The 14,377-nt window shown below is 39.5% G+C and overlaps 1 protein-coding gene across 7 annotated transcripts in view; it reads left to right on the forward strand.

Annotated features, from left to right (window-relative positions):
- The window catches only part of LOC101943505 (palmitoyltransferase ZDHHC14), a 324,118-nt gene that overhangs the window by 292,827 nt on the left and 16,914 nt on the right, over positions 1-14,377 (forward strand). For all 7 annotated transcript variants that reach the window (XM_008177690.4, XM_008177694.4, XM_024112258.3 and 4 more), the window contains 3 exons: positions 2,363-2,466; positions 6,348-6,425; positions 13,842-13,918. In XM_008177690.4, coding sequence (XP_008175912.1) covers positions 2,363-2,466; positions 6,348-6,425; positions 13,842-13,918 — 259 coding nt within the window. The remainder of the gene's footprint in view (positions 1-2,362; positions 2,467-6,347; positions 6,426-13,841; positions 13,919-14,377) is intronic.

The following is a 14,377-nucleotide window of genomic DNA, read 5'->3' on the forward strand; positions in this document are numbered from 1 at the left end:
CAAAATCAGTTGTTCATCCTCAACCTTAATTATGTGCTTAAATACCATGGTATCAATGTGGTACAAAACCCCTTGATACTAAATAGATTTTGTATGTGAGTGAGAGAATGATGTGATAAGAGAGCTCCAGGAGAATTGATTTCTAAAAATACTATCAAGAGGCATAACATTTCTCATCAGTCAGGAAAGAGAAATGAGGCGGCTGTAAGGTGTTAGGGCCTCTAAGTTAGGAAGCTTATTTGTTTTTGTTTCAAGGGCAAGTCTCAATCTACGTACATGCCATTCATAATATATCTTTTAATAACAGGAATAAAAAATAGTAGGTTTGTATGCCTTAATTCATAATATTTCTGTGAATTATCTCCTTTAGTAGAAGAAAGCAGGTGGTTATAGGGTAACTTCAAAAATACTTAACAAAAAATGTATTTATTCTGGGGCTTACCACTCTGATTTTTCATTAGCCATTCTTTTCTCAACCAATCTACCCTATTAATCTCTCTCAACAGACACACTGTAGTAGAAAATCTGCCAGTCAATAAGGCATCTATTTTAAACTAATTCAATCTAAAGTACTCTTAAACCAACTTAATTCCCCACATAAGGGGGTTGCACTTGTAACTTACTTACTTAACTCATTTGTAAGTTAAATCAGTACAGCTTTTGTGTTTAGACAAGACCTAAGTCTTCTGTCCATTTATTTCCTGGAAGGTAGTCAAATCTCACACTAAATGGCATATGGGTTAAATCTCACTTTATATTTATCATAATTTCAGCATTTTTTTCAGTAGAGTCCACAGGTGTGTAAAATATAACTCTTGCTCTATTGGTTTGTCTCCTGTCCAAGGTGAATGTGCTGACATTTCATTTCTGCATATTTTATTTTCACTATTATATTGTAAGTCAGCCTTCCCATTAAGTGGTCAAATCATTTAGAGCACCTTTCACTGAGGATCCTAAAAACATGTGGCCTAATTCTTGAAACAATTACTTCTATGCCTATTCTCATTCTATCATCTAGTCCTATTATAATTAATTGGGTGGCACATAAACAGGGTAACTTTTTTTTTGGAATGCGGGCCTTATTTTTTGTTATCGCATTCTTCGGTGTTTGGGACTTTGCATAAAAATAAGATCTTTGGCTTTTTAAAGTTGTGCTATTTTGTTGTTTTTCCTGTTTAAAGTCACAGAAACTTTCTCAATTACAAGTTGATATTGCAAACAAAGAATTGACATTTCATGGAGAATGATCAGGTACTGCTTTCAGGGAGAAATGTCTAGTAACCTAAGCACAAAGCTGGGATCTAGGAACCTTTGAGGTCTAGTCTCAGCTCTTCCAATGACCCAGTCTGTGATTTTTGGCCAAGTCACTTAATCTCTTGCTCTCTGTAAAATAGAGATGATCATACCTACTTCTTAATGGTCTCATGGGCACTAGATAAAATATGGTATAGTTGGGGAAAAATGTTAATGAAAATGTTAGGACATTTATAGAGCTACTCTGTTAATTGCTCAGTGCATTCCTGTGTGTACAGTGCTATATACGTTTTGATATTGTAATGCAGATACCCATAGTAAAGTGAAAGAGAAATACATAAATTGAATTCCAGGCAGATTGTTTTTGAGCACAAAATATTAGCATTTCTTCCATGAGACATCAGCAGCTCTTTATCCTAAATCGATTAGCCATCTTCAGGTTGAGACTATATTTGTATTCTCCCTGAAGAGGTAGTCTAGTTTTGAGATTAATTTTCATATCAGATTCACCCTTTGTAGACTGGTCTCTGTGACTATAGGATATTGCTGCTGTTTTTGTGTGTTCCATCATTTTAAGAAATCAGACTTCTGTTGTCTTTTTTTAATATTTATTTCTTCACATTTAAATTTTTTAAAAATGTATAGCTAGTGCGCTAGGGGTGCATTTTCTTCACAACATTTAAAATACACGACAGCAATGATATATATCCTTTATATGTGAGACTGCCATAGAGGATGTTTTGGATTAGCTATGTAAACCTTTCCTTATCCATAAGGATCCAGGGCAAGAATGATAATCCAGTTGCAGACTTCTTTTAAAGGATGGAAAGTATAATGAACAGTATGAATCAGGCAAAGGACCTGGAGTGAAATTCTGGCCCCACTGAAGTCAGTGGGAAAATTGCCATTGACTTTGTGGGGCCAGGATTTCACCCCAGTCTTTTACTAGTTCTGTGAAATGCTTAATACGCTCTTGGGCGTTGTAAAAGTTATTATTAATAATAGTCATGTACTTGTTCAAAAGTCCATTGCATCAGTTTAAATGCCAACTGTAGCAAATTGCAACAACTCTGTATCTGTCTGTAATGGGATTGTTCTTATTCCACAGAGAACAGAAATGTGATGCAGTAGGCAGATTCACCAAATCCATGGATGATGGAGTCAAAGAGTTGTTGACAGTGGGACAAGAACACTGGAAGCGTTGTACTGGACGTAAGTGTCACTTGGAAACTTTATAAGTTTAAGTCCTCTCTGCCTTGCTCTTTTATTGTTACACCTCTACCTCGATATAACGTGACCCGATATAACGTGGTAAAGCAGTGCTCCGGGGGGGAGGGGCTGCACACTCCGGTGGATCAAAGCAAGTTCAATATAACATGGTTTCACCTATAACGCGGTAAGATTTTTTGGCTCCCGAGGACAGCGTTATATCGAGGGTAGCGGTGTATTTAGATATATTTTGTATTTATTATTTAAATTTGAAACATATTTAAATCTACTGAATTCGAGGATATCCTATGTTACGATGAAACCATACACTGAAAATTACTAGTAAGGCATACAGTGCTAAAAAAGATTAGATTTTTTTTTTTTCCTTTTCCCCTCCTTCCCCCCTCCCCAATGTTACTACACCTTAACTAAATTTCCTGAGTTTATAACACTTGGTCTGGGGATAATTGCAACATCTCTGTATTGTATTTAAATTATTAATATATACTCTCAACCATAACTACATCTTAACATAGTTTTTATCTAGACATAATCATTATTTTAAAGCTCCAAAATGCTTATTACTATAATTAATTAATCTTATACCCAAAAGACAACTACTCTGCATTCCTTGTTTACAAAAAAAAAATATGGGGCAGGGACCTAATACAGTGGAGTCCTGGTCTATTGTTACTACAATATAGAACAGTATAATAATAAACTAAGAATAAGTGGCCAGCTGAGAAAATGTTTTAATATTATGAACAGTAATTATTACAACAGTAGTGGAATATAATTAATATTTTATTGCAGTGAAATTCCAGGTAACCAAATGTCCATTATATCCCCAACAGTTGTACTGAAGAAGGAACTGAATATCTACAGAATTCAGGAACTGCATAAACTAAAACACACAAACCACTGCTTCTTTTTTTCTCCTCCTCCAGTATCTAGGATGGAGGAGACAAGGCATGGGACGGAAGTTCCTGGTTCTGTCTCCATGCTCTGTTCTTTTATTGTATTAGCAGTCCCCATCTTCTCTTTTTGCTTGAGTGCAGTGCAGATCTATTCTTGCAGGGTTGGAGTACCACAGGAGTTGGAATTTCAGGGATCCCTAGTTATCTGAACCCATCTTACCCAAAAGTTATTGAGTATCCCTTTAGTCCTTTTTTATATATTCGCTTTCATAATATATTTAAAATGACACATGGTGGTAGAAGGAAATATTGGAAATACAAATTTTCTCTTTTGGCGTGGCCACTTTGTCATAAATTCAGACTGACATTGCTGGGGATTGCATAGGTATCAAAACTGAATGGCAATACCCTGGCAGGCTGGAGAAAATTGAGGATGGAGTGTTGGGTTAAAGGGGCACACAGAGGGATAGTACTGTGAATGGTACACAATGCATAGGAAATGCCAGTCACAAGAAATAAAAATTAAAATGTGATGTATTAAATAATGTTTACCCTTAGAATACCTGATCTAGTATAATTCTTGCTATGTCTGCACTACCTGCTGGATCAGTGGGCAGCGATTGATCCAGCGGGGGTCGATGTATCGCATCTAGTCTAGACACGATAAATTGATCCCCGAGTGCTCTCCCGTCGACTCCTGTTCTCCACCGCCATGAGAGGCACAGGCAGAGTTGACGGGGGAGTAGCAGTAGGCAACTCACTGCGGTGAAGACACCACGGTAAGTCGATCTAAGTACGTCTACTTCAGCTACGTTATTCACGTAGCTGAAGTTGCATAACTTAGATTGATTCCCTTCTCTTCCCCCCATTGCCCCCCCAGTGTAGACCAGGCCTAAAGATACTAATAGAGAGACCCACTGTATGGTGTCAAAAACCATTTATGTTGGTCTGAATACTAAAATGTCAGAGCAATTGAAAACTACTTAGTCCCTCTTTTATCCACACAATACACTTCCCCAAATACAGATAATTAAAAACAAAAATGAAAAAGCAAACATATCTCAACTTCTGTCTCTTTTTGTATAATGGACAGTTCATACAAGCAAAATACTATTTCCATTTCAGAGATTACTTCAGGCCTATGGGTCTGTAGTATATGAATTATGAATACTGTTTATAATTTAAAAGTTCAGCCATAAACCACAGCTATTCTAACCTCATTGTGGAGAAATAATTTGTGCATGCATGTCTGTGTAGACATAATAGAACACCAAAATTGTATAATACAGATACAAGTGCATTTTGTTAGCCTTATAATTGTATATAATGTTGTTAGTTCCTACTGTAAGTATTAAATTTTGAAATTTTGATGTCTGTCTTTTTAAGAAGGTTTTTTTTTTAAAGAATGTTATGATGACCTATAACGTTGCAGCTAATGCAATTTCTTCGGATAAAAGGTTGTCTTCATGTTACTAACTCCAGGTCAAGGATACATCACTGAAACAAATTTATTTTTAAAAGGAAGCTATGGCTCACTTAAGAGAAAAAAAAAATCTCACTGTACTTCTGGGATGAATTTGTATAGGTTACATGAATATGAATTTGGAATAAGGTGACGCCCTCCCCAAATAAGGTGACGCCCTCCCCAGTTTTGGGGTTCATTTAAACACAATATTTCGGTTTCTTCACAGAGGAAATGAAGGAATACTTGTAAGCCTCCATGATGGGGGACATTTTACCTGAATCAAGCTTTTTAAACACATTTGTTGCTTTAGATAAGCAAGTATGGACACACATGATGACCTTTTCAGTTCTTTCCTCAAGGTCAGACGTGAAAGTAAGCCGGTACGGTACGGCATACCGGCAAAAGCCAGTATGCCATGCTGTGCCAGACTGGCTTCCCCGGGCTGGCAATTTAAAGGGCCTGGGGCTCCCTGCAGCGGCTGGAGCCCTGGGCCCTTTAAATCGCCTCCCAAGCCCTGCTGCTGGAGCCCTGGGGTAGCGGCAGCAGGGCTCCGGTGGCAATTTAAAAGTCTCGGAGGTCCGCTGCAGTAGCGGCGGCCGTAGCCCTGGGCCCTATAAATCGCCTCGGGGCTCCCAGCCACTCTGCAGCTGGTAGTTCCAGGGGTGATTTAAAGGCCCGGGGCTCCCAGCCGTAGCCAGAGCCCCTGGGCCTTTAAATCTTGATTTAAAGAGCCCGGGTATTTAAAGGCCCTGCCTCTTCCAATTGAGGCCATGCCCCCTGCTCAGGACTCCGGCGTACCGGTAAGTCCTTTAAGTTACTTTCACCCCTGCTCAAGGCGCAATGGGCAAAGTTTCTTAGAAAAACATACATCCCTCTAGTGTAGTGGGGGGGGAGGGGAATAAGAGTTTTTTTTGTGTGTGTGTGTATGTATATATATATATATATATATATATATATATATATATATATATATATATATATATATCTGTATATGATATTGAGAGAGATCTAGATATACACACTCACAATATGTCATGTTCATTATATACATAGAGACACATACATAGATTGTATATACAGAGACAGATCCTTATTTGGTGTGTGATTTTTAAAATATGTACTTATACACAGTTATATTTTAAAATAAGTGATAGTCCAGTTTGAAGGTTTTTATCTGCATGAGTTTGGAATGGTCAATTTATTCAAGTATGGATATGCAATACTACCTTTTGTGCAGATACTATTGCATCTCTTTAAGCTAACTATAGAAGGACTAAATAAAGACAGTATTTTATCTTTTTATTAAAAGTGGTTGCCGCTACAAAAATATTCATAAAACGTAATACATACATATGGCTTATGGTGGACTTCTAGAACATTTTTCCCAAAAATAAATGTTGGTTAATATTGAATAGCTGTTTGGTACCAGAAACGCTGTATAATGCAGTGAAAGTGTAAAACAGTATTTGTTTTTACTTTTTTTTTTTTTTTTTTTCCTTCAGCATTACCCAAGGAATATCAGAAGATAGGAAAAGCCTTACAGAGTCTGGCACTGGTTTTCAGCACCAGTGGTTACAAAGGTATTTTATATATTCATTTGTACTGTTCTTTCATTTTAAGAAATATTATGTCTAAAGTGTTCTATTATTCAACATTTTGACAGCAAAATGTTGTATATTATTTGGGGACTTTTTAATTTTTAAATCTCAATATAAGTAACATTTTCCTTATCTATTTGTATTGACTGAGTACCCACATCGAGAGTTTCAAATGGCATGTTTATATAAGGAATGCAAATGAGAATTCAAATCAGAACATATCTTACAATAATTTTTGTTTAACTTGAGGTATTTACAGTAGCAGATCTAATACTAATTTGTAACATTATCATTGACCTAACTGACAATCTACTGTAGCATGTCTTTTATGACCAATACTTGTGTTACGTTACAGAAGAAATGGGTGCATGTAAAAACATCTGCTATCACAATTATAGGGTGACATTTTAAAACCATTTTTTTGTAATTAACTGGATTATGTTTACCTGGTTTGGAGACACTTTTTTTCTATTTTCTAAAGAGTCTTATCTACACAATTAATAAATGGAGACCCTCATGTTGAGTTGTAGTGAGGAGGAGGGAAAGAGGCAAGATGAAAAATAATCAATGAGCACTTCTTTTTGTGGGACTATTTTATGCATTATCTTATTTTGGGCCAAACTTGAATTCCACTTTGGCACATTTCTACTAGGCTGGAGATCAGATTTTGAAATTTCCGGTTTGCTTGTTCATTATGCATACATAACTTGCTGTTTGGAAGTATCAGAAATCAAATCTGTATTTCATAATACACATTTATTAGCACAGCGCTTCTCCTCCCCATTTCTTTCCACAGGACTGGAACAGAATTGGTGGCTACATCAAATACAGTCACTCGAATTCTGCTAGTGTTTTCTGAAGCAATGTGCAGAAAAGATTCTTCAACATGGTGAAGGACCTCATCGGGTCACTCTCCCACGTGCCCTCTCCTCCCCACCCCCCCGCCCCCCAAATTCTAAAACCAAAATTGGAATCTTTCTCAGATTTCATCCCAAAATGAACCTAAAGATTTTGTTGTTTTTAACCTAGAATGTTCTCACTGAGTTTTAAAACAATTACTTTTCTTTCAGATCACGTTATTAACTGGCATTTTACAAGTATCAGGGGGTAGCCCTGTTGGTCTGTATCCACAAAAACAAGGAGTCCGGTGGCCCAAATAAATCTGTTAGACTTTAAGGTGCCACCGGACTCCTTGTGGCATTTTACAGATGTTCTGAATTTTTTTTTAGACATTTGATTTAGTAACCTATTCCAACTGGGATTGTCTACTTGGTTACTACTAATTGGTTCCTTGCTTTGTATCCTTCTATAAACTCTGCCTGTTAACTCTGGTTCCATTTTAACCTGTGACTTGAAATTAGGTTCTTTGCTGTGGGTGTATGTTCTGTATTTTTATGTTCTTGTGTATTTGTCTTCTGTACTATACTTGAAGTAGATCTTAAATATGTAAAGTGTCCTGCGTACAAATCCTGACTGGAGCCAAACAAAACCTGTAGCATTAATCTTTGGGAAGAGACTGAAACTTTACTTTGGTAATTACAACACACATTCTTTTACCAGGGTAAAGGGAAAACAAAGCATGTGGCTTTAAAAGCTGGGATGCAAACGTGCAGATCAGCCTTACGAAGGAACTTGGTAGTTTTGATTTCCAGCATCTTTGAATGGTATGGAAAATAGAGACCATGGTAATTGGGAAGTAGGCAGGGATATTTCCCCTTGCTACTCCCTTAGACATACCTAGTTGCACCCTAGTGTCTTGCTAAAAGAAATTGCTTCCTTCCAGTTGATTATCCTCTGTCCTGATCCCATATATTTTCTTTTTTAATACACCTTGAAGAACAGTCTGTTTTCCTTTGCTTCAAAATTCACTTCTCAAAAAAAAAAAAAAGACAGAACAAGTGGGGTGCACAATTTACTTTAAATCTCTTCATCACTACAAGTCATTCAGCTCTGTCTGCTGTTGGTGTGCAATCTCATGTGATGTCTGGTTTGGATGCTGCTGTTCTGTGATTGACTCGTTTCACCTCACAGGCTTGTGGAGTCCACCAGTTCATCCAGGGTCCTCTGCTCAGGTTTATCCTCAGAGCTCTCCCCTTGCAGCCTGTTACCATTTACAGAGATACCAGCAAATTGCTTGGTTGCATTCTTCCCCCCCCCCCCCCCCCATCCCACCCCCCAACTGTCTGGCAGTTAACTCTTGTCAAACTTGGTCCTTTTTTGATAACTCAACCACATACTGGATCCTTTATCAGATAAGTGGACTCTTTTCCCTCCGTGGTGCAGGGGCATCATTCCTGCTCTCTTTGACCATCAGCACAGATCCAAAAGAGGCAGAAAGACTGACAGCTTCTTGTTTCATGGTTCTCCTGATCAAATCTATTTGTGCGTGTCTGCCAGCTCTCTGACACATCTGCCTTTAGTGTTTCTGACCAGACCAACCTGGTCCTTAGCCATAGCTATGTAATCCACCCTAAATCCCAGTGACTGTTAATTTTCAAATTGAGCCTGGTGCAAATTCTAAGATGATTCTTCCCTAATGGACTATCGGCATGCTAGGCAATGTAAAATGTCCACAGATTAGTACAAGAGAGACCCAAGAATGTCCCATAACATGCTGCTCTTGCCAAGCTGGTATAGAGAACTTTGGCTCTGAAGCCCAGCTGAGATCAGTCGGCTGATGTAACCACCTGCTTATGAAGCCAGTGTACCATTGAGTACCCACAAATCCAGACAGTTACATTAATTCTGATTTCCCCTAAAAATGAGAAACAGGTTTTAACATATGCTCCCTACTTGCTCTGCTGACTCCTCCATAGCGTGGACATAGGCTCTCTAACATCTTATCTTCAATAGCCTGAAACATCCAAAAATCGATGCCCACGGAGGCTGCGCCAATCCTAAAAGGAGTATGTGCTAAATTTACTGTATTGAGCCCCAGATAAGAATCCCTTTCTGATCATACAGCAAACTGATAGCTTGTCAGTTAACTAGGACCCCCAAATACACACACAAAGCTTGACTCATGCATATGCAGAGGCAAGCAGACCCTCCAAGTTTTTACTGGATACACCCATTCATCCAGGCAGCATTCCTTTAACACTGTCATGGTCCTGTGTGCTGCCTGATCTATTTTGGGAATCTGCTATAGGAGCACAGATTGCTGTCTGAGCCGTACATCAGCCAGTTTCAGAGTACTCCTGTGGCACAGGGACCACACTACAGTACTTGTGGCATTCTTTAGTGTAAGGGAAAGGAGCTTTAAATAAAACTGCTTTCTTTCTACAATGGCAAAGTCTAGGCAAGGCCCTGACTAAACCAAATCTGAGTGGCTATGGGGGTGCCTGACCTGCACGCTGGGTCCTCTCGCCCTGGGCCAACCCCTTCACGAGTTTCCCTAATAAAACTCCCCACATTATTCTGCAAATCCTGTCAGCTAGCAACAGACTGGCCCCATGGTGGATGCTTCCAACCTGTGGTGCGCTAGTCACACCACATATCTCCCCACCAGGAGCTTTTGGCAATGGGCCAATCGTGGGCGGATGCCTTTCCTAACTCTGAACTCAGTGAAACCTGCCTTGAAAACCTAGAATGTCTTTGAGCCAATGGAGTTCTCTGCCAGTGTTTAAGGCCGTCAGGAGCTATGGTTCCACAAGAACAGGGTGTTGGTAACCAGTTTTGACTGGCAAACAGCATTAGTTACCAGAATCTGCCCTTCTGAAATTGAGAGCATTGGCAAAACCAGTATCGATACCAAGAATTTGTCTTGTGGTGAAAAGATATTTAATAACAGTGCAACACACTGGCCCATAACCTCTGCATTAGCTGCACAGACTCTACTAACTGGCAGATAATGATGTGTACACCCATTTCAAGCCACTCCTTAGGCCACTTTTGAATACATCAATCCTCTTGATAATGTAAAACCTCTGAGTTAACACCAATTGTGTCTATGTATCTCCAGTTGGCTTGCTAATATGATACTATATTGAACTCCTTCAGGAATTCCCTCCCCATTTCTCCTGCCCCACCCATCCTCTCGTATCTTGTTTGTTAGAGTGACAAACAAGGGATGCTTAACACCCGAGGGGGCAGCTACTAGGTTTTCACAGAATGCCCTGTTGGGCATTATCACCTTGCAGTCAAGTTTGGATGCCTTATGATCATTTGCAGCTGTTTTTAGCCGGTCTGCTGCTTTTTAGAGCTTTTAGTTCCTTGACTCAATAACCATAAGCCCTCTACTTATCTCCAGGGAGGTGTGAAACACCTGCTGCTGTGTCTAATTCTATGCTAAATATGTCAGTTGCTGCATGTGGATCCTTTTGTCTCTTTCCTTTATGGTTAAAGGGAACCCCAAACATCCTGCCATCTGCTGAAAGGTTCCCTGCAGCTGGACACACTCACCTGGCTCATATCCCTTCTAGTGAACAGGAAGCTGTCCAAATTGTAACCAGTCAGGGGTAAACACATTGCACAAATAACAGCCCATTCCAGTATTATACAAAACAGTTCAAAAGCTGGGTGTGATATGGACAGCTCATGGGCAGGGCCTAATCTGAGTAATAACAACCCTTAAACTGAAAATCTCACAGACTAAAGTCTTAGCTCTAGCCTCAGGCAGAATCACCCCTAATTCACCCTTCGCCAGTTGAGCACCCCAGTCACATTTATTTTAACCTTGCACACAAAAGCATTTAATGAGGAGCTGCAGGCCAAGCACAATAGAAGGTTCACCAAGAAGCCTTGAGTGAATAAAACAGTATTCCCGTGAGGCCCCATCTGTAAAGGGAACAACCAAAGATTTGGCCTTGGCACTCCTCATACTTTCCCATCAACTTCAGCTACAAATTCCTGTTAGTGTTTGGCCCTAACCACATGGTCCAGCCCCCAATTTGGCTTCAATTTCTTGGCCCAAATGTGAACTCTCACGCAGAATGAGGGATTAAAAACCTGCCCATTGACATCTGACCTGTCTGCCCTATTGGAATAAACCAGTGTATCTAATTTAATGAAGATGGGGATTTTTGTAACATTGCCATATCTACCTCCTGGTCCTGCCTTGGACATGAGGATCACCCTGTTTTCCCCTGAACTGAGCTTTTCCTCTATCACTGAGTGCCATGCTGGTCTCCACGCTTGCCACACATTTGCTTAATTTTGCACAAGGAATAAAAGCACTTCCTTCTCCCTTGCATTTGTGCTTTCCTGTCATTGAAAGGATCATGTGAACTAGCTTGGTTGGGGTTGAGGCAAGACCTCAGTACCTCTACGCGTGGTAGCCTGTGGAACCCCTTCTGACACAACCTGTACCTTGCCATCTTCCACACCCTGATTCCCTCTAAAGAGGTGGGTTGGGATGCCCTATCACCACCCTACAGCTATGCTCTGCTCTACTCACCCCAGCTCCAATCCATGACAGTTTCTTGGGTGCATTATGGACAAGGTAAAGGAAAGTGAGGGGCAGTCCCTGATAACCTTGCCCACCCAAACACCCTCTCTTGCTAAGATGCGAAGGGGCAATGTTAAGTGTTCTGAAAAGCCAGTCTACTTGTGATCCTCCCCCATCTTCTCCCTCATTAGAAGCACCACCCAGAACATCCTAACTTCCTTTTCTAATTCAACCAATGCTCCATTTTGTCTCAAATATAGCCCAGGAGAAAGGTGCCTAAACAGCAACTTGTCGTAATGTTCAGAAAGCTTCCCCCTGTGCAGTTGTGGAATTGTGAAACTAGGAAATTGTGCTCCTTGAAAACTTTCCCTGTAGTTCAAGCCTCTGAAGGGATCGCCTCTGAATTACATATCTTGAAAGTCTTTTATTGTGAAGATATTTACCTTCAAAATTGTTATTTCAAAACTCCAGGCAGGCAGACAATGGCATGACTAAACATTTTTTAAAAGATGGAGAAAGAGAAACATTCCTCAGACACCATTCTTATCAAAGTCCAGAAATTCAGATATTACTCAAGTTCTGCAGCTCATAGCAGTGCACATCTGGGAGCTCTCCGGTTTCTGAAATCAGGCTAATGAAACAATCTGCAAATTGGGTCTGATTGCCACTCTGTCTTCCTTTATTTCCTCTCCTCCTTTAGGACATACCCTGGCTCTTTGAGCTCTGGTCAAGTGAAAAATTCTCTCCCTCTCCTTAACACTGATCAGTTCACACTGGTGAGAAAAAGCAGCTGCTAAATTTCAAAGTGGTTCTTTTAGTAAACTTTTTTTATTCTGGTGCATCTCTTCAGTTGCCAAATATTAAGCTCTTGCTTTTAATAATAGATTCTGTCCTTAGTAAATAAGATCTTCAGAAAATGGAGAAATAACCATATTCAATGTATTTATATCCATAATAATAATGTCAAAACAATTGTCAGGCCAAAAAAAAGTAGACAGTTGGGATTCCTTTTAATGAGAAGGGGATAGTGTGCAGTTGTTGTTCTAATGCTTACTTGTAGCCTACCAGATATGCTCCACTAGCTCATTTTCATAACTCTCTGTTGGCCAAGAAGACTTGAACAAGCTAATGCTAGGATGGAAAATCATTACAATCCTTCTTCGGGAAGACTCAAAAATGCCTTAAGAAGCAAGAATGTCATGGTTATTACACTTTGTTCTGTGTAGTGCTATGAGTGTTACCAACTCGTACAGTATTTTGGTATTTTTCTTAAAGCCCCAGTTTCTGGAGGCATGCAATCATGAGAATCTCAATCTTGATTTTAAAAACAAATCTCTAGTCCTCATGGTTGAAGAGCAAAGTTTGAAAATGTTACTGAAGTGTATCCTGAAGGCTCAGAAACTAGATGGCAAAGAAGAAATAACACAAAATATATTTTTTGAAATCTCATGATTTTTTTGAATGCTTGGGATTAGCAATACTGCTAGTTGGACCATCAAAGAGAATTCATTATTCATTAACTACTAGAGACCAACATTTAAAAAAAAAAAACAAAAAAAACTCTACAATTAATTTCCTGATTTTAATAAAATGTGTCTTCACTGGTTCTTCCCCTGCTTTAGTAGGCTTATCTTACCTTCTGACAATCCCTATCCTTCCTTATAAATACAATAATTAAATGTTTTTAAAAATAGATGTTCTATTAATAAAAATGTTAACTACAGTGACCAGCACTTTGTGTTTAACTTGTGCCAGTTGAATGCCCGAATATGTAAACATGCCTTTTTATCACGTTAGTCATTTAAAGGCCATCCCCTCGCTTATGATACCATATACCAGAGTTGAACAATGTTTGCTCCCTTTCTCTTGTGTATTTTTTGTAAATGTATAATAACTACAGCAGCACACAGGCTTTCATTACTCGAGACCAGCCTGATTTTAAAATCATTTGTTTATTCAGCAACTGTATTTGTGACTTTGTTACTCCACCTTAATTTGAAATATATTTTTAGGAGAATCTGATCTCAATGAAGCAATAACAGAAGCAGGAAAAACATATGAAGAAATTGCCAGTCTCGTGGCAGAACAGGTATAAAAACTCTAATAGAATGCAAGTCAAGCCAATACACATTACATGACCACATACAATGGGATTTCATCATGTTTTCCTTCTGCTCTGACTTTCTTGCCAGGGCTGGCTCCAGGCACCAGCGAAAGAAGCAGGTGCCTGGGGCGGCCAATTGAAAAGGGTGGCGCTCGGTCAGTTATTGGGGTGGCACGTCCAGGTCTGCGGCGGCAATTTGGCAGTGGGTCCTTCAGTCCCTCTCTTCCTCTTCGGCAGCACGCTTCAATGGCAGCTCAATTGCTCCGCTTCAGTCTTCGGCGGCAATTCGGCAGCAGCTCAATCGCTCCGCTTCTTCTTTTTTTTCTTTTTTTCGCCGCTTGGGGCAGCAAAAAAGCTGGAGCTGGCCCTGTTTCTTGGAGACTTACTTAATACATTTTACATCCATAAGAAAATCAATATTTTTACACACCACTCTTCAAGATT

The sequence above is a fragment of the Chrysemys picta genome, chromosome 3 (assembly GCF_011386835.1).
Source record: "Chrysemys picta bellii isolate R12L10 chromosome 3, ASM1138683v2, whole genome shotgun sequence".
NCBI classification, from domain to species: domain Eukaryota; kingdom Metazoa; phylum Chordata; order Testudines; family Emydidae; genus Chrysemys; species Chrysemys picta.